We start from the raw sequence: 20,860 nt of genomic DNA, 5'->3' as shown, positions 1-20,860 counted from the left end.
TCTTGTATTTCCACGTACAGTAATTTTATTTTGAAGTAAATGCCACTGAAGATTTGAGTGTAGTCAGATTAAACTTTATTCGGTACGCAACTCAAGTTACTACAAGCCAACCAAAGCCTGAATCCTAAACTTAAATTGAAGAAGAAAACAATGCTTGAAACTGGATCTCTACCTGCTTTCTGACAGCAATACTGCAAACTAGATGTTAAACTGGCCTAAAGACTCTTTCAGAGCAGCCTGAAATGGCTTGACTCCTTCAACACCTCTGCACCCACAAAGACATGCCCACAGTCCAAAGCCTGATCTGGGCTCTTTCACTGCAACACCGCTGGTAACACTACACCAAACAGCACTGGACCTGCCGAGATGACCCCTCAACCACGACGAAACACCTCAAAAGTAAGGCATAACATGGCTTTGTGATCAAGGGTTGATGTTGAATAACATTAAAAATTAAAATATATTTTTTAGAGAAGCTGAATTAGCTTTCCCTTAGCATTCCCCATTGCAATACGTTAAGCCTCGAGTCACACATGAGCAGTTTCATGTTGAGCAGTTTTCTGCAGGCCGTAAGAACTTTAAGTGATCATTATCTTCAGTGTGTGATGTACTATAATACTATACTGTTAGTTGAGCCACGTTTTTCAGTATGTGTCAGTAGTCCTGATACTGAACAATCTCAGTCTAGTTCATCTGATTTTGTATGTGCATGGAAAAAGCCTTGAGGGAATAAACAACGATTGTATTGCACTGAATCATTGAAAAGGTGAATTTAAGTGAAAAGAACTTTTTGAATGTGAAGTTCTGTTTACTTTCATTAAACAAAAATGCATTGTTAACATCTTTTATCTTTTAGCCTTACACTACATATTGAAAGTCGATTTTTTGAATATACTGAACCCTTCATTAACCAGCAGTCTCTCTTCTCTTTGTTTGAAACAGACTTCAAGGTTTTGTCACAATTAAGGATAAAAAGAAAAGAATACTAAATAAAATGAGAAAACAATTCTTACGTTAAGAAAAAACTAATCAATATTAAAAGGTAGAGTCAGTGATTCTGAAGAAAGATTGTTCAATACACATTTTGTCTAATTCAGTGAATATCTCCTCACGGTCTGCTACCTGTCCGTTCTGTGTGTACGCTGAAAAAAAATCCAGTGTTCATACACAGCCCTGATTCTGTAAATGGGAAACAAACAAAGTGGCTCGGACCAAGCCACACAACACTATTCCAGTCAATCAGCAGGCAGTGTTTGTGCTCGTGCATAGGACAGGAAACCATCAGAGCAGCTGCCTGTGTGAGGACATGACAGTCTCCCATCTCCAGCAACCACTGAATGGTGGGGGAGGGCTGGCAAACTGGAGAAAGAGAGGCTGTGGCCAATTCACATAGAAAGTATGTTCTCGTGGAACAGATATGTTTCCATTTTATTAAATGTATCAATCCACACTGAATCTGAGAGTCTCACAGAGACCTCCTGTGTTTTTTTATGCTCCGAGTCTGTTTCTGTCACGTTTAGTGAAGTGTAATCTGAGCAAGCAGCTGTTTAAATCACACAGATATCCCACTGTACATGTTCTCAATTTATTAGGTGTATCAATGAATCAATATGTACAAACACTGTTGATTTCTTCCCGTGGAGCCGACATGAAAACTATTTTGGTTCAGTAAATTTCTGCTCTCAGTCAGCCTGGCGAAGGCAGTTTGTCCGGACGCTGTCCTCTCAGCTGTCCAGGAGCTGCAGCTGACAGACGGCTGCTTCTGTGGACAGAGATGCTGAATGCAAGTCAAGTGAGAATTGGGGAGACCACAGACAGTCGGAGAATGTGGATGGACTGTTGTGTTCATATGAGACTTTTTTTTTTTACGCTCGTGATAATGTAGTGTAATGAAGGAGCATGAAGGGAGGGGTGTATTTGTTTGGTTGTTTAGTTCAAATATCAATAATCTTTTTCCAGAATGACTGACTGTACCTTTAAGTTTATTGATTGGCATTTTACAGATAGCTGTGTAAACTGCATAAAAATCACACAACAGCCACAAAAACCTACTCAGCGGTTAACAACCAAACCAAACAATGTTTTCTGTTTTTCACCCTATGTTTCCATCTCCAGTGTTTCCCCTACAATTGTACAGGCCTGGCAGACCATCAACACAAACCCCCGCCAGGCCAGAAAAATATTTTTTAATACCAAAAATAACACCAAATATCCATTCATTTGGAAATCAACAACGTTTAGGAGCCTCTGTGCAGGAGTCAACCACTGTGTCATTGCCTGGGAAACTCTTGGTAGCATAGCTCTTTTTAGGGAATAGGGCAGTGCTTAAATGCGGCGTAATAGGTGAGTGAGTGGTTGAGTGAGAGAGTGAGTCGAAGAAAAGTGACGGTGAATGCCAGTGGAGCAGAGGAAGCGGTCAAGTGTCAATCTGGCAGTAAATGTACAGTACAGACTACAGTGTGTCAGTTAATAAATGCTGCAGCTTCTCAAGACAAAGAAAAGTCACATCTGTTGTTTCCCCAACTGCTTGAAAAGTGAAGGGGGTTAGCCCTGAAGTTAGCAACAATGGGTTAGCCTAACCTGCAGACTAAACAGAGAAATAGAGAATGGAGAAATGTGTGGCTGCTCAGTCTCCCGCTCAGATTTACATCCAGGTAACTACTATTTATGCTTAACTGGCATGCACATTATACAACAGGCACCAAGAGGTCATCCACTCTTGTTTTTTCCCTGGTCTGTTTTTGGGGCCAGCCTTTATTTGTTTGTGTCAACCACACCCCCGACCATTATCGGAGACCTGGCTTTTAATTGACTACATACAGTACATCTGGCCCCCAGTGTAGACTAGATAAAAATATCAAAGTATCAATTTTAACATTGTGTACATGCAAGTGGCTGTGACACATGCAGCATTGTGCATTCTCTGTGAGTACCTAGGTGTTTCAAAAGTGTACCCACCAGGGGTCAAATTCACAGAACAATTTTCCTAGATTAGTTGTTCTTTAACACTTTCCACTCACTATTGTCATTTGTTCAGAATCTACCTTCACATATACCGACCATATACAGAGGGGTTACAAATTAAAGGAAAAACCGGTACAGGTCTAATTGCTTGACCCCCACAGTGAGGGGATCTGGTGGCTCTGTTATGCTGTGGGGGGCATTTTGCTGGCATGGTTTGGGTCCACTTGTCCCCTTAGAGGGAAGGGTCACTGCAAATTAATACAAAATTGTTCTGAGTGATCAACCTGTGATGAAACATTTCTATCCTGATGGGAGTGGCCTCCAGGATGACAATGCCCCAATTCACAGGGCACGAGGGGTCACTGAATGGTTTGATGAGTATGAAAATGATGTGAATCATATGCTGTGGCCTTCACAGTCACCAGATCTCAATCCAATTGAACACCTATGGGAGATATTAGACTGACATGTTAGACAGCACTCTCCATCATCATCAGCAAAACATCAAGAGGGAATATCTTTTTGAAAAATACACAAGAAAATCCTGAAGGACATTGCAAAACTAAATATAAATGTAAATTATATTAAGTGTAACATGCTGTTATAAGAAAATTTGAAACAGACCTTCAGTCTTTGTTTTGACACATACATAAAAATGAAAAAATTTAAACAAAGTCTTTGTCGAATATTGCACAGGGTATGTGGATGACTTGATGGATGTCATCTTTGAGAAAGTCTTTGTGGACCCAGTACCATTCATGGATAAGGTATTAACCTGTGTCCACAGTATGAGTGGCAAGACAAGGAGGTCATCACCAGCTATGTATCTTGGTTAAGGGAGGGTTGAAACCCACATATCTGCCTAGGGCGTCAGGAAACTCCTGGTGAATAAGAACCACACATGCTGGAATGACCACTTGTATCCTCCGTCCAAGGAAGCCCCATCACCAGCTTGATAGGCTAGATACCTGTAACGACTGAAAGACTTGAACAAGATGTTTAGTCAACAGCTATGTCATGTAAATATCTATCTATGGTTTGTCTCAAGATCTTTTTTTACTATGGATTCCGTGAATACTTGAATTATTTTTTCTACTTTATTTTTTATTATCATGGATGATTGATGCATGACTTAGGTTATTATCAGATGTTGTGACAAAACACTGCATAGTGCAACTATTCATGACTGATGACAATAAATGTTTTACAGTATCTGTAAAATGTTTCATGTGATTTCATATTTAATATGCACAGTATCTGCTGATGAAAACTTGGCCATATACTCAAAGACAATTACGTTCTGAATTTGGGGCATTGTTCAACTATATTTTAGGGTGTGTTAAGCCATTAATGGTGTGTTGTGACCATTATAATGTCAAGCTACCTGAAGTAATGTAAAGCAAAATTGCATAAAATCTTACATATTTATTTGCATAAACAGCATTAGCTGTAATCATACAGAATGCAATTATGATAATTAAAAAAAAACACTTACTGCTCTATTTCTCTTAGCTGTAAAGGCCCATAGCTCTGTATGCTGAATGCATTCTGTAGGTAGAACACAATCAGGCAAACAGGGTCTAACCCAGGATGGTCTACCATACATGAAAAATTGTCCTCAAGCTGGTGCAGCCGTCTTGTAACCTAATGTGAATTACATAAGGTAAGTGTCATGGTATGTGACAAACTGCTGTTATCTGCAAACAGACAAATGAGTGTAGCCAATAAAAATGTTACCTGTGGTATTTCCTAGCAGAATATATCCTCAGACTCTGTAGGCATTATTGCACAATTTCCACATGTGCACCTATACAAAAAATGAGCATTTCACCAAAATATAAAGCTTATGAAACAAGAAACCTGACAGACATTGTCAAGCTGAGGTGGATGAGCAGTGAGCTTTGTCAAATTTCAAACACACATCAGGTTGGAAATTTTTTACACCCCCAGTTGGTGTTCTATATTTTTTTTTGTTATGTATATCATGTTTAAATGCAAAACTGTAAATTAAGAGAAAAAAAATGTTTGTCTCTTCTTGTCACTATTTGATTTCTCCTGCAAAGGATGGAGATGCTGGACAACATGGGGGACGAAGGGATGGAAGTGGAGGGATCAGCTATCACAGCAGCTCTTATAAACACCAGCCTAGATGGCGCTGCCAATGTCACCAACGTTACCTTTTTACCCTTCTATCAGCACTCTCTGTGTGTGGCTGCCAGCTACATCTTGGCATACTTCTTCATCTTCCTGCTGTGTATGGTGGGGAACATCCTGGTGTGTCTGATCGTGCTGGGAAACCGCCGTATGCGCACAGTCACCAACCTCTTTATCCTCAACTTGGCTATCAGTGACCTACTGGTGGGCATCTTCTGCATCCCGACAACACTGGTGGACAACCTCATCACAGGTAATAAATACCCCGTAATAACTCCTCAGCAATGTATTGCAGGAAAGTCAATTCAGGCCATAAATGTATACATGTACCAAAATGAATTTCATAAACTAATAAATTGAGCTGAGTTGTGACATATTTGGAGCTTGTCCTGAAAATGATCTAGAAGATTGCTCTCACCCCAAAAGAAAAACACAAAACTCATAGATGATACTCCCTCAAGTAGTAATAGGCAATTGTTGGCAAAAGTCCAGATTTACCAAAAAACAAATACCTTCAAGAGAATCCACAAACTCTGTCATCACAGGAGATATCAAAAACAAAAGTGGGCCAAATTACCACAAAGACAAAATTTGATTTTATAAAAATGTCTCATTTGATCCTGGATGAGCCCCCAGGTTGTCACAAACCTGGACAAAGGAGGGGAGAGCACACATGAGTTGTAACTAAGAAAAACTAAAAATAGGATCATTGTACAGAACATAACTAAAAGATTAATTAAACTAAAGACCAACAAAACCAAACAGGGTAGAAGCCAGAGGAGAGAGGGCAAGTAGCTGACAAGATAGTGGATAAATGTACACACTCTTCTGACACTCGCACAAAGTGGTGGATAGTAATTATAATGCACTATACTATATATTAAATAGGTAGTGATTTCAAACACAGGTCACCTGTCCATTTGATTATTGCTACAAACAGATCACATCAAACTTTTAGTTTTTTTTCTGGCCTCAGTGACAGCTAGGTTATCATGTCACTACATGCTTGTTCAACAGTGTTGGTCAGGCATTGCTTAGTTTGGTTTAATTTACACTGGTGATAGAAAAAAGCTAATCAAGTTAGTATGACAGTATTTCAATTAGCTAATAGCTCCAACCGGATTTCAAAAATCACTCAGTCCTCAGTAACAAAAACTACTCAAACGTCCTGCTCTCTCTAGCCATGTGAGCCTCTCTACTGTATTCCAGGCAGCTCATGATGAAACCCTGCAAGTTTCTGCAGACAATTCGAGTGTCTCCAACTAATATAATAAAAAATAAAGTGACTGACTCTAACCCTGATCCTCAGTAGGCTTTGATCTTGGCCGCATCCACATTTGGGATGTCAGTTGTAAGTGTCCTTTGCTGATATAGTGCTTGTTGCACAATAAACAATTTTCATTATTTTTCACATTCTCTAGTTTTTGGTGGTAACTTTTTCATAGTCTTATCAGCTTATGCCAACTAGGAAATGGCCATATGGTGGCTGGTGCCTAGCCTATGCATGCAAGGTCTCCCATGAGTTTAAAAGGTTGGCCCAACCTTGTGTTCTATTATTTCTTGCCTAAAGTTGGATTTTCACTTGATGAGGGGGGTTACAGCAGTCTTGCAGGAGAAGCATTCAGTATAGGTTTTGATTAATTGGATTTCACCTTTTGGTAGCACTACGGCACTTGATGTCTGTATTGTACATGATGCAATATAGTGCTTAAATTATATCACAGTTAATCACACATCATCACAGTAATTATGTTTGTGGCATACTTTGTCTTTTCTTATTACTTAGTACTAACTGGTGAGGAATCAGCCTGTTTACATTATTTCATTCACTGTGATAGAGAGCAGCATTTGTGGTAAGCAGGTTTGTGGTGGACATGGCCTTCCTAGATATGCGTTACTATAAGTTACTGAGACTTTCTTTAACTTGCTTTAAGGCCTTGAAAATCAATTTTCTTATCAGTTTCATAGTATGACTGATGGGGTCCTGCATGTACACAAACTATTTTCTGCCAACATTGGAGCAATTTTGGTTGTTACAGTATTTCTTTTTTTTGCCTCAGTTCTCCTCTCCTTGGTTTGAAGTGGGTAGGGCTCAGTTAGAAAAAAATGATGTCATGTGTGCCCATGAACTAATAAGGACTTATCAGCATTTGAACCAGAATATGACAATTGGTGGGTTGTTTTGCCATCGTCAATCAAATCTGATTAAACCACACCTGCACAGTCCTGATGAGGCAAGATAGTTGAATTTTGAGTATCATTTTAAAGATTTTTTAATACGTGATTTTTCATGTATCATCATTCACTATCATCTAGTAGTGTTAGAAGAGTGCTGATTATGTGTTGTAGATGCATTGCTGCTTAAGCAGCATTATCATATTAAAGCCAGGGTTCAACATAACCCATGGTCCAATGGCCAAGGGCCAGTAAAAGTTTATGCAGGGCAAGTTATCGGTTTAATGTAGTTAAATATCATGTTGATGTGGAGGTCATCAAAAGTCCTGACGGGGACGACATAAGACTTACTGTGAAAAAGGTATCGTCTGATCCAGCTCAGACCTTTTCATGGTTACTGAAAGAACTTTAGTCAAAGGGGCCTGACAGTCAAAGGACTGTTATATATTGCAAGACCATTAGAGATTGTTCTGAGCTCTACAGTTCAGTCTTCAAACGTTATCTTCGGAAGAAATTTCTCTATCCAGTGGGAGCAAGAGACCTACCAGAAAACAGGCTTGTTGCCACTCTGAGACATCTGAGAATGTCGAGCAAGACATCGTCAAATCTTTGGGGGATGAGTCAGCTGTTCTCAGAGTTATAATAGCCACCACAACTCTTGGAATGGATGTTGACTTAAAGGGTGTGTGTCATGTTGTGAACTTAGGACCACCACAAGACCTAGAGGCATGCATGCAAGCGTATGGGAAGTCAGGCCGGGATGGTTCAAGTTTACACTCAATCATATTGTTCTACGGAAGACAATTGCTTGGAGTGTCAGACAAAATGCGGCAACATGTGTCTGGACATGTTGCAGGAGGTTGACATTGATGCGCCTCTTTGACGAACAGGAAGCAACCCCCATATCTCCAAAACATAACTGCTGTGACCACTGTGCCAAATCATGTGACTGCAAGGAAGGCTGTGATGGGGAGGAAAGTCCCTTGGTGAGACATGCAGGTGAACTCTTGGTGAACTTAATGAACTTTAGCCTTTACCAAATAAATGTTGGTCTGTATCTGCTGGATGTGTAAATAGCCATTGTTTGCTAACAACTTAAAAAAATCATAATATTTTATCTTATTTTATAGAACTTGTAGAAGTTGCATTTACAGAGTGTTTCTGCTGCTGGTGTGGCACAAAAATAAGATGAATAAATGTTGGTGCTCCGGTTGGATCCACATGGAGAGCCGGAGCTAACATTAGCCCTGGCTCTGAAGGTGGATTCAACCAGAGCACCGAGCCCCGGTTAGTTATTCAGGTTAAAGTGGGAAGAAGCAGCGGGTCTGTTGGGCAGCTGAGTGAAGTGGAGCCTGCGGAGGAAACACTGGTCCGTGGAGGAGCTGCTGTGTTCAGCTGCACAGATAGGAAACACTTCGGCTGCCAGGATGTACCACTCTGTTTGGAAAAAAAAACCCTTCTTCTTTTTGGTTTATACCGGCAGTTGGCAACCAGCGTATTAGGTGCATTACTGCCACCTTCTGCTCTGGAGTGTGGACCAGAGATTAACCACCAACTTGGCAGGTTCATTAAAGTTTTAATGCTGAGCTACTGAACTCTAGTCTTCCTAAGTTCTTCCCTTATATACTGTCTTTCTTGATCATAGTAGCCTATAATCTATGCTTGCATGCATAATAGTCTCTTCAGCCAGCTGGAAAAAATATGTGCATATATCGGTATCGACATCTGCAACCACAATGAGTTGGAAATATCGGCATATCGGCAAAAAATCCAATATCATGCATCCCTAGTTGGCAATGTAGTTGCCCACTACAATGGCATCTACCAAACAGTACACGCATACAATATAATATGATAATACGTAGGCGTTGTGGTTGTCCGCCAGAAACTGTCATAAATTGACTTTTATTCAGTTTTAAGCCACATTTTTACAACAAACTTTTTTCAGATGAAGGATTTTAGTCATCGGACATCTGGATCTTCAGTTATCAGAGAAACAAGCTGAGCGTTAGTGTAAACGTTAGTGGCAGCTCGGCTCACACAGAGCCCATCCTGGACATCCTGTGTCCGCCGAACAGCCTCAGAGAAACACTGATTTTTTTAATGTGAAACTGCTTTATTCAGTGTTTTTACCAGTTTTAATCCTCATGTATGTTTGTGTTGGAGAGGAGGAGAACTATGTGGAGAATCGGCTCCTGGTAAAAACCTGCTGAATGTCTTGATCTTAAGTTATCAGAGAAACAAGCTGAGCAAACATAAGCAGCAGCTCAGCTTGCAGCCCCTCCGGACGTCCTGTGTCTGCTGAACAGCGTCAGAGAAACACTGATTTTTAAAATGAAACTACTTTATTCAGTGTTTTTACCAGTTTTAATCACCAGGTCCATTTGTTTTGGAGAGGAGGAGACCTCTGCGGATAATTTGACTCCCAGTAAAAATCTCATAAACAAAGAACACTAAAGTAATCCTAACTGGGAAAAACTGACTGCAATTACGGCAATGGTGGTTGTTTAACAATGAAGACAACAACTCCCATTATCCCATGCTACTTCACAATGTCATCAAACTCCGTCTTTTGTTATTGTTTTGATTTAGAGACCCCTAGCGGGAGAAATGACATATTGTGCGTTTAAAGGCTCCTTTGCTGCTTTGGCAGGGACAATGAAACAATGATCATGTTGAAAGGAAGGAAGAAAGGTGTGAGTCATATGTCCTAACTGTCACACTGCATTTCCTCTGCCATTCAATAACAAAGAAATACAAGGTGGCATGCCTCCACGTGCCCAACATACAATACAAATTAGAAAGGGTATCAAGTGAAATGAATATGTTTTAAGTTCCCGTCCACTTAAAAATGTGTTTTTCCTCTTGTTCTGTCAGTTGGATGTTTGAGCTTCACTGTGCAGAGTTTGACACTAGAAGGCTGTTTTCACATAAGTTTGCTGAAGAAGGAAAGTTTCTTTGTGCTCACCTAAAATCTGAGTTTAAGGCTTGTACGTACGAGCATGATTTGTGACATCACAACTAGTTTGGACCCAGTCGAGGTCCAGTATGCAAGTTACACAAGTGTGATGTTGAAATTTGAACTCAAGTGCACACAGACACATGAACATTACAGAGAAGTAGGAGACAAAACATATAGCCTAGTATTTCTATATGTCTTAAAACATGTCTGGAGGGAATCTAAGTGTCACTTGACCAATTTAATCCTAAATCTAAATATAATCTAAACCTGACCCATTTTTAAATACGAGTTCAAAACCAATCTTCATCCATTTCTGAACTTAAATTCCAGTTTTAAGAATATCTGCAGACTCCCTGAATCTGTAAACTGATTACATTATTACTTACATTATTACAATTCTATTTATGCACATTACAAGTTGTTAATGAGTTAGCTGTGAACTGTTGTTAAAGAGTGACAATAATATCACTGAATTCCCATTAACATCCAGCCCCTAGCTTGAGTATTACTCTATTGAGTGTTTTTCTATTCTTTTTTTTTTTTTTTTTTTTAACAGGTTGGCCCTTTTCTAACACAGTGTGCAAGATGAGTGGCTTTGTGCAGGGCGTGTCCGTGTCTGCATCAGTCTTCACCCTGGTGGCAATTGCTGTCGAAAGGTTAGTATATGTTCTGGTTGATACCTAATATCAGTTATAGTTGGTGCTGAAATGATAACTAATTAGTTGAAATTGATTGAGTAACTGAAATATTATTTTTGTCATTTGTGAAGTAAAAATACCAAATATTTGATGATTACAGCTAATCAAATATTTAAATTTTATATTTGCTTGGCTCTCCTTTTAACATTCTGATTTTGTTGACCATTTGAAAAACAAGACATGCAACTTTAAAATACAACTTAAAGCTGCTATAATGGATATTTTTATTTTAATAATGGATCAAATGGTTTCGTGTAATGTAAATTGGGTCACTTGCAGTGACAAACCCACAGAGAATTATCACCCAACTCTGCACTTCCTGTCAGTACTACTTAGCATCTTTAGGCTCATTGTTTTGGTTTTATGGTCCACAACTTTTACTGTTTTGGTTCACTCTCACTGCGTTGTTTTAAGAAGCAGAAGGAAGCTCTTAAAGTACACTAACTCACCAGCACCAAAAAGCAGACAGACTAAGTTAAGTTAGTGATCTCAATTGCATGTTCATTATGTTAAATTACTGGATACTGTAAGTAAAAAAATTCAAAAAACAGCTGTTTTTCATTATTATGGAAAATGATGTACCTACTTCAGTTTCTTTTATTCTTTTGTTTATGGTTGGTGTTTACGTAAAGCTATATGGCTAACTAATGGCACTGCACTTTTCTTTCTAGGTTTCGCTGTATAGTGTACCCTCTACAACCCAAGCCGACCATACTTGTTGCCAAGGCAGCTATTGGGTTAATCTGGGTGCTTGCAGTGGTGATCATGTGTCCTGCTGCAGTGGCATTGACTGTGGAGGAAGTTCCTTTCCACTACATGGTGTACAATGATGACTTCAACCATACATTCCCCCTTTACACCTGCTATGAAAACTTTGCCAACCCACAGATGAGAAAGGTCTACACAGCAGTTCTGTTCGCTCACATCTACCTAGTGCCCCTCACAGTCATCTCACTGATGTATGGAAGCATTGGAGTCAAACTGTGCTCGTCTGTGGTTGCAAACAGAGAGCCCCAGCTGGCCAACGCCACAGTCCAGGTCGGGGGTAGAAGGGGTGGTCAGCAAATGATATCACAGAAAAAGATCAAGGTGATAAAGATGTTGATCCTGGTGACGTTGCTGTTCATGCTGTCCTGGCTGCCACTCTGGACTCTCATGATGATGACGGACTATGCAGGCTTGGACAGAGACCAGCTGGACCTTCTGACCAGCTACATCTTCCCTTTTGCCCACTGGCTGGCTTTCTCCAATTCCAGCGTCAACCCCATTATCTACGGCTACTACAATGAGAACTTTAAGAGGGGCTTCAAGGCAGTGTGCAAGTCCAGGACCTTCTCCTGCCTAGTGCAGTGCCAGCTGTGGAGGAGGATTGCCAGGTGGGGTAGGAGAGGAATGTCTGTGCAAGCACCTTGTGGAGGTACTGATTTCAGAGATGCCACTAGTAATCACAACCACCTAATACTTGGACTGAGAAATCGAGTCCACAATGACAACAAGTTGACCGACACAGCTGTGCTCAATAGGAGTGCAAAGGTGGGGTCTGTGGCAGCCCACTCAAAGAGAAGTGTTTCAGATCAAGGCTTAGAAATGGCAGCTGTGAGTAAGAAAGGCAGTAATGGTGAAGAGTCAGGGAGAGTTAGTTCACTGGCAGTTTCAGTGTATCAGGCGTGGGATAACTGAGTTTTCACAAAGTTATCCAGAATTAACCAAACAAAGCCATAGTATGTTGCATTGTAGTCCAAGGAAGGAATGATCAATTATCAGATGTTACATATGTGATGTGTTTACTGTTTGGAAGGATAATTACACATTGCAACACTAGTTGCAGCATCTAACATAAGCACTGAAAATTGCTAATGCTCATGCTCAGCCAATCAAGAGCAGCACAGGTGACTCCACAGGAGCTAGTAAAATGTACCTTGGGCTTACTGTAATTTTTGCCCATATGTCCCATTTTACCATAACAATGTATTAACCCCTATCATGACAGAGAAAGTAGAGTTCAGCGAGGCAAACCAAGTATAAGTACTGGACAGACAAAAAACCCATTACAATACTTTAGCTCATATATATATATATATAATTATTTTTGGCTGGACCAGACACAGACAAGCCCTATAACTGCAGTTGTGAGTGAGTGACTGAGTGCTTGAGTGAGTGATGACGTTACACCATTGTTCAGTTGGCCAAGTGTTTCTTTCAAAATGAATTGGAGCGAGATGATGGAAGTGGAGGACAGCAGCACAACGCAGAGTGACTGTGTTTCTGCTCCAAGCTCTGACGCTCTCAGCTCCGGTGTTAAAAGCAGTCAAGTCGGCTAAACTCCTGTTTAAACAGCATCTCTACCGTCTCCTCCTCTACCGTCCAGTGTGATCAACTCTCTGGCTAAAAGCACTGTCAGCAGCCAGCAGGGGAGACGCTCCGCGGTGCGTTTTGATTTTATAACTGGACTAATACCAGGACGCACACTTTTTTATTTCTCTGACGTTTTCACATCACAAATGATGAACAATAGCATTAAAACATGAGTCTGCGTTAACCAGTTGGAGATAAGCCTCCTGAATTTGCAACCAAAATGCTGTCAAAAGTTTCATTTAAAATTTCCACCCCAGCCTCCATGATCATTGACCAGGAAAGAGGCAGAAAAAAGGCACATAGAGGCATGAGGGAAAACGCACAGTTAAAGCCCATATAACCATCACTCTGACAAAACACTTAATGCAGACACAAACACTCCGCTGAGTGAAACAGATGAAAGAGCAGCGAGAGTTAACAGATAGGTAATTAGAATAGTAATAGTTAGAATTGAAATAAGTTCCCTTTCAAATCAAACATCCCAAGATATGAATGGAAGGTATTGTTCTTGCAACTGCATTTAAACCCTTTGTAGCTTAAACATGTCATGTGATATGCTTCTTCACTACACTTTAACAACAAATATTACTGGGACCACAACAGAAAATCGCAGATGAACATTTAATATCCAGGAATTCATGTTGTAGATAGGCCTACTACCACTGACTATCCCTGTAACAAATTGGCCACAGTTTCGCACATTGACCACACACGGTCCAGCCATATACTAGGTTTTGACCTAGTCTTGTTTGTGGTTAGCCTTATGTTGGCCCCCAAGTGTACCTTGTATTTTACAACAACACCATCATATTCCATATAATCAAGAAATCAATTTTCTTACTGGCCAGAAAATGAGAAGTGACCCATACCCACTATGTCATTAAAAAATATATGGAGCCATTCCATAATGCATATTACTTTCTAATTTTGACTGCCATGCCTCTTTCTATTTCAGTTCTACAGCTACATTACAACTGTCCTGCCTGGAATGATCTTGCATAGTTACGTTGGTAACTTCAACATGACTGTAAAACAAAAACAGGTATACTAGTTAATGCCTCTTTAGCAAAGTCATATGAGGGATATCATAATACAGGACATCCAGCAGTCACTGAAAAACTGTGCCTTCACATAACAATACAAATCTACCTCCACAACATTGCAACTGTATAAATATCAGTGTTAACTGTCCATATTAAACACATCATAAAATAAGTTTGTACACTTCACACAAAAGCTATTGGTCAACTACCTAAATTTCCATCCAAGCACACAATAAATAACTTCCAACTAGATAAATGTTTGGCATATGAAAATATGTTTCCACAACACCACCTTTAAAGAGGTCAAGCAGTACGAAATACAAAGTAAATAGCACAGAAAGAGCATAAAAAATCCCAAACTAACATGCTACAATCCCAACACGCAAATCCTTACATCAGTAATAATAATCATTAATGTCACTGCCTCTTTGAGCTAAAAGGTCATTGTTCATGAGCAGGAGTTTGTAAGTGTTGCTGGTCAATGCCAGTGGCTGTTGAGACTTTAAATTATAAACTCCAAACAGGCTGCCTCTCTTTGGGCTACTGTACCTGGCCTCACTAAGCCTAGTCAGCCTAACACTGATGATCCTTTATTACCAATATCACCAAGCTGCTTATCAACTGCCTCTATTGATGAGAGCCAAACCAGATTGTGTTCACATGACAGATTATGATTACAAGTCAATTTCATGCAACAACCACAGATCAAGAGTGGAATATTTAATATGAGACAAGATGAAGCAGTTGATACCCGTGGTAAAAAAGGTTATTGAGGCAGAGGGGAAGATAATGTTCAAGAGGTTAGAAGAAATACAGTAAAATCGCACTTAGTTAGAGTAAGAGGAAAATAGTAAAAAAACAAAACAAAACAAAACGCAATAATACTAAAAGCGGGACAAGCAACATGTTCGGTATCAGTCATTAAAGGACCAGTGTGTAGGATTCAGTGGCATCTAGGAGTGAGCTTGTAGGTTGCAATAAACTGAATACCCCTCCCACATCCTCCCATTCCAAGCATGTAGGAAAACCTATGGTAGCCACGAAACTCACAAAAATCTAAAGCCAGTGGTTGGTTTGTCTGTTCTGGGCTACTGTAATATCATGGCAGTTCAACATGGTGGGCTCCGTGGAAGAGGACCTGCTCCCTATGTAGATGTAAAGGGCTCATTCTAAGGTAATGAAAAAGCAGCGATTCTTATTTTCAAGTGATTACACTAATTAAAACATACTTATGAATATGATATAACATTGCTGCCAAGTCCATTCCACTATGAATGGACACAATGGCGGCACACGGCAGTGCAGCGGCTTCTCAGCTACCAGCGGTCATACGTAATAACATAGGATACGCGGTAAAGTACAGTTTTTTGGAAGTACTTCAACTTGTGAATCCCAGCGTGGTGACTAAACCAGAGCTCAAGGTAGTGTTAGGCAGATTGAGGCTCCTGAGAACAGCAGGCTGGAGAAGGGAAACACACCAGCTGAGAGGAAGGAGGAAGCGGTGTGCCCAGAGGCAGAAGAGGGGCAAGTAAGCTGGCCTGCTAGCTAGGCTAAAAGCTACCAACAGACCCGCTTTGCCAACACTCTTTCTAGCAAATGTCCACTCGCTGGATAACAAAATGGACTTAATGAGACTGAGATGAGATGAGGAAATGCTGCACACTTCTGCTTTCAGAGACATGGCTAAACAACAACATGCCTGACGCAGCTTGCCAGATTGAGGGGCTACTCTTCTCTTGAGCTGACTGCAATCAACTGTCAGGGAAAACCTGCGGAGGAGGACTCTGTGCCTACATCAATAAGCATTGGTGTACCAACTGTTCTCTGGTAAGCAGCAATTGTTCTGAAGCAGCGGAATATCTGACGCTGAAGTGCCGGCCACACTACCTGCGGCGGGAGTTTACAGTTGTGGTCATTGTGACTGTGTATGTTCCCCCGAGTGCTAATGCTAACGTGGCTCTTGGGGAGCTACATGACCACATCTGTGAGCTCCAAAACAAGCATCCGGAAGCATTCTTTGTGGTAATGGGGGACTTTAACCACACTAAGCTGATGGACACTCTGCCTCAGTTCTATGAGCACGTCTCCATAGCAACCAGGGGAATCAACACACTGGACCAGGTGTACACCAACAGATGGGAGGCATACAGAGCAGTGCCCCGTCCCCATCTGGGCTTCTCCAACCACATTTCTATCATGCTGATTCCTGCTCATCATCCTTTGCTCAGACACAATAAGCCCACACAGAAGAACATCACTGTGTGGCCCAGTACTGCTGTTCCCATGCTTCAGGACTGCTTTGAGCAAACCAACTGGCAGATCTTCAGAGAGGCTGCGACCAATGAGGGCAGGGTTGAACTGGAGGACTATGCGTCAGCTGTCTGCGGTTACATCAGTAAAGGTATTGATGACATCACAGTCACCAGGAAGATCACCATCTGCCCCAACCAGAAACCCTGGCTGAAGGGAGATGTGCGGTGTCTCCTGAAGGCACGGGATGCAGCCTTTCGATCTGGAGACACACCTGCACTGAGGGGCAGCGAGGAGGAATCTGGTGGCTGGAATTAAAAGAGCAAAGTTGGAGTATGCTCTTAAAATTCAGGGTCATTTTTCCACCAATGACCCCCAGAAGATGTGGAAGGGCATAAAAACCATCACTGACTACAGCAAGAGAGATGCTGAATGCCCCTGGAACCCATCTTTCCCAGATGCCCTTAACACATTTTATGCCTGCTTTGAAGCCTCCAACTCCTCCCCCAGCTCCAGGCTCACTGTTCCACCAGGTGAGCTGCCCCTCCGTGTATCTGCTGTGGATGTGAGGAGAACTCTGCAGCACATCAACCCCCGGAAAGCAGCAGGCCCATACAATATCCCGTGAAGAGTTTTGAGGGACTGTGCTTATGAACTCACAGAAGTATGGGCAGACATTTTTAACATCCCACTCTCTCAGGCTGTGGTGTGGGTGTGTCTTAAGACTTCCACCATCATCCCGGTGCCTAAAAGTGCAGCAGCAAAAAGCATGAATGACAATCTCCTGGTGGCTTTGACCCAGATACTCATGAAATGCTTGGAGCAGCTAGTCATGGTCCACATAAGGAACAATGACTGACATTGCTGACTGACATCAATATAGATCCACACCAGTACGCCTACAGGAAGAACCGCTCTACATCGGATACAGTGTTGTCAGTTATCCACACTGCTCTCACCCACCTAGAGAGTGGGGATTCTTTTGTCAGGCTACTTTTTCTGGACTTCAGTTCTGCGTTTAATACGATCATCCCGCAGACTCTTGCCAATAAAGTACTGCTGCTCGGATTTCATCCTCCCCCATCATCCTCAACACCGGCTCCCCCAAGGATGTGTCCTGAGCCCCCTGCTGTATACGCTATTCACATAAGACTGCTCAGCCAAACAACCAGGCGGCCGTAGTGGGACTGATATCCCACAATGACGAGTTGTCGCACCGGCAAGAGGTGAAAGATCTGGTGGACTGGTGTGGGGAGAATAACCTCTGCATCAATGTGGGGAAGAAGGAGCTGGTCATGGATTTTAGGAGGAGAAGCCACATCCCCTCCCCCCTGTTCATCAGTGGAGCAGCTGTGGAAATGGTCCACAGCTTCAAGTACCTTGGAGTCCACATTTCCAGGGACTTGAAGTGGACCATAGACATCTCGAACATCTTAAAGAAAGCCAACCAACGCCTTTATTTTCTCAGGAGGCCAGCCACAATGCCTCCGTGCTGGAAGCTTTCTACAGGTATGTGGTGGAGAGTACACTCACCTTCTCCATAACCACCTGGTATGGGAACTGCTCTGCTGCTGACAGGAAGGCGCTGCAGACGATGGTGAAAGCCATCCGGAATATCACCCACAGCAGCCTTCCTTCCATTGAGGACATCTATATCAGCAGGTGCAGGAGCAGTGCGGCCCCCATCATGGGGGACCCTACCCACCCGAATCATGGACTGTTTGACCCCCTCCCCTTGGGCAAGAAGCTGCGGAGCATTAAGACCAGAACTACTAGGCTCAAACGCAGCTTCTACCCAGATGCTGACAGACTGGTGAACTCCATGCCTCATTGAACGCACTTTCACCATTCTGCCTGCTCTGCTGCTATCTGTCATGCTGCCATATTATCTTAACTTAACATGCTCTGTTTTTAACATGCTGCTCAGTTTTTTTAATCCACTGCACTACGGCATTTATAGATATGCTTATTATTGTTATTTATTCTTAGTATAGGACTAATAATAGATTTTTAGATTTATTGTATTGTACACTGCTGGACCTGAGTACAAATTTCATTTCATGTGTAAGCATGCAAATGACAATAAATTAAACTTGAACCAATCAATATCAGAAGATCTGCACAATGAATGTATTAAATGTCAGTCATTAAAAATGTCTTTAGAAATCTTACTTTGAACACAGAGTGGACAAATGGTTGTGAATATTGTAAATATGCTGCTCTGTGCTTGTTGTTACTTGTTAAAAACTTACTTTGGTACAAATTCTTTTATCCAGGCTGTTTACCCTGTCGTGGGTTAAAGTACACCAGTCTCCTGATAGCAGAAAGACTGAATAAAGCCCAAAGATGCATAAACTGGCTAGCCTGCTAATCTCTCTTTACTGCTAGATGGGTGTTTAGGGGAGCTACACTAAACATTATTAGGGTTGAACGTTTTCCTGTGATTTTAAAATGATTTCGTTCCTGGAATACAATGTCACTCTTTGCAAGGGAAACTCAGGATTTCTCACCACAAAGGAAGTTGGATTTTAAAGGGGCATTCTACTGATTTTACACATGAAGTTAAGTTTTCTTGTCAATAGGAGAACAACTCTAAGAAACTTTAAGAAACATAACCCTGATGATGTCACCGGGGTTATCCCAGTATGAGCCTGAAATGTTCAACATAAGGCCTGCATGACAAACTAGAAGTGTGGTGTCAAGTTGTATTAGTTGCAAGTCAGGATATCTCAGCTTCTGGTGCTTTGATTTTGATCATTCTTTTTTTGAATTGTCTCTTGTGAGTCTCCCAACTTAATGGAAGTTCAAATACTAAAATCACTGGAGTGCCCCTTAAAACACAACCTGTGGATAATCGTAAAATGTTTTTTCTTATCAATTTATTTGACATTTCTGATTTCATATGCTTGATTATGCGTTAATATTTTTAGGTGAACAACAATTTGTTACAGAACACAGTCTTTGGGGTTTGAGAAAAAGACAATGACAACCATATGAGAATCAGTTGGTCTGATTAACTTGTTGAACTACCTTCATAGGTCAAGATTACAAATTTTACAAATAAGTAGATTTTCGTGAGAATTCCCGGGAAATATCAGGATTTAAATTCACACTACTCAACCTTATGATATGCAGCCTCAGGTCTCATTTCTACAGTAATGTACTAGTTGGCTAACAGGTGGTAACATTAATATTTGCCAGTGATATCTCAATACATACTTTACTTTCAAAAACATTAGCAACTGTCAAGTTTGCTGGTGTTGTAGATTCATATGACAGTCAATGTTCTAAAGAGCCATCTTACGAACAGCACCTTTAAAGGTATAATATGTAATTATTCCACATTAAAATGTCTAAAAACAGCTAGACCTATGTTATATATTTTGTTGAGTTGTGTACTTACATTATCCCAAATGTTTCCAACAATTTTCAAACCCAGAGAAATCTGTAATTTAATCAAAGTAACTGACCATTTCATTTGGTCGCATGACAATGGCGTCATTCCTCCTCTACCAAAGAGTAAACACGCACTAGATGATCAGCGGCGCTGTGTTTGTCCGTTACAATGCTGTCTACCAAAGAGTAACTTACACACATACAAGATAATACATCGGCGTTGTGGTTGTTCCACAGAAACTGTTATAAATTGACTTTCATTCAGTTTTAAGCCTCATTTTCATGATCAATTTAGGTCGCTTGTAACTATATCTTTAAGCTGGAAGAAGGATTTTAGTCATTGGACGTCTGGATCTTAAGTTATCAGAGAAACTGGGCAAACGTTAGCAACAGCTTGGCTAAGAGCCCCTCCAGGAAATCTGGTGGTCACCGAACATCGTCGGAGAAATATTGATTTTTTTTTTTTGGTGAAACAGCTTTAATTAGTATTTTTGACTATTTTAATCTGCGTGTACGTTTCTTTTTGGAGAGGAAAAGATTTCTGCGGATAATTCGGCTCCTGGGAGAAACCGGCCGAACGTCTGGATCTAAAGTTATAAGAGAAACAAACCGAACAAGTGTTAGCAACAACTCGGCTAACAGCCTGTACCGGACGTCGGGTGGTCGCCGTACATCGTCAAAGAAACACTGATTTTTTAGGTGAAACAGCTTTGTTCAGTGTTTTTACCTCTAATCTCCGGGTCCGTTTGTTCTGGAGAGGAGAAGACGTTTGCGGGTAATTCGGCTCCCGGTAAAAACATCCCAAATGATTAACACTGGAGTAATCCTATCCCGGTGAAGCTGGTTGTTTAACAACGAAGACA

The 20,860-nt window shown here is 41.1% G+C and overlaps 1 protein-coding gene across 1 annotated transcript; it reads left to right on the top strand.

Moving 5' to 3' along the window:
• The first annotated feature begins 906 nt into the window (after positions 1-906).
• Positions 907-12,967, top strand: npffr1l2 (neuropeptide FF receptor 1 like 2). The gene is made up of 3 exons (XM_067602861.1): positions 907-5,371; positions 10,812-10,911; positions 11,625-12,967. The coding sequence occupies exons 1-3, from the start codon at positions 5,029-5,031 to the stop codon at positions 12,631-12,633; spliced, it is 1,452 nt and encodes a 483-aa protein (XP_067458962.1). The 5' UTR covers positions 907-5,028; the 3' UTR covers positions 12,634-12,967.
• Positions 12,968-20,860: the final 7,893 nt, after the last annotated feature.

Source organism: Thunnus thynnus, chromosome 2 (genome assembly GCF_963924715.1).
Source record: "Thunnus thynnus chromosome 2, fThuThy2.1, whole genome shotgun sequence".
Lineage (NCBI taxonomy): Eukaryota > Metazoa > Chordata > Actinopteri > Scombriformes > Scombridae > Thunnus > Thunnus thynnus.
Note: the sequence above shows the minus strand (reverse complement) of the source record. Positions and strands in the feature narration are given on the sequence as shown.

Excerpts from the sequence above, each read along its gene's own strand:
- npffr1l2 (XM_067602861.1), top strand. The coding sequence starts at position 5,029 with ATGGAGATGCTGGACAACATGGGGGACGAAGGGATGGAAGTGGAGGGA. Across the intron at positions 5,372-10,811 it reads GGTGGACAACCTCATCACAG|GTTGGCCCTTTTCTAACACA; the intron begins GTAATAAATACC and ends TTTTTTTAACAG. Across the intron at positions 10,912-11,624 it reads GTGGCAATTGCTGTCGAAAG|GTTTCGCTGTATAGTGTACC; the intron begins GTTAGTATATGT and ends TTTTCTTTCTAG.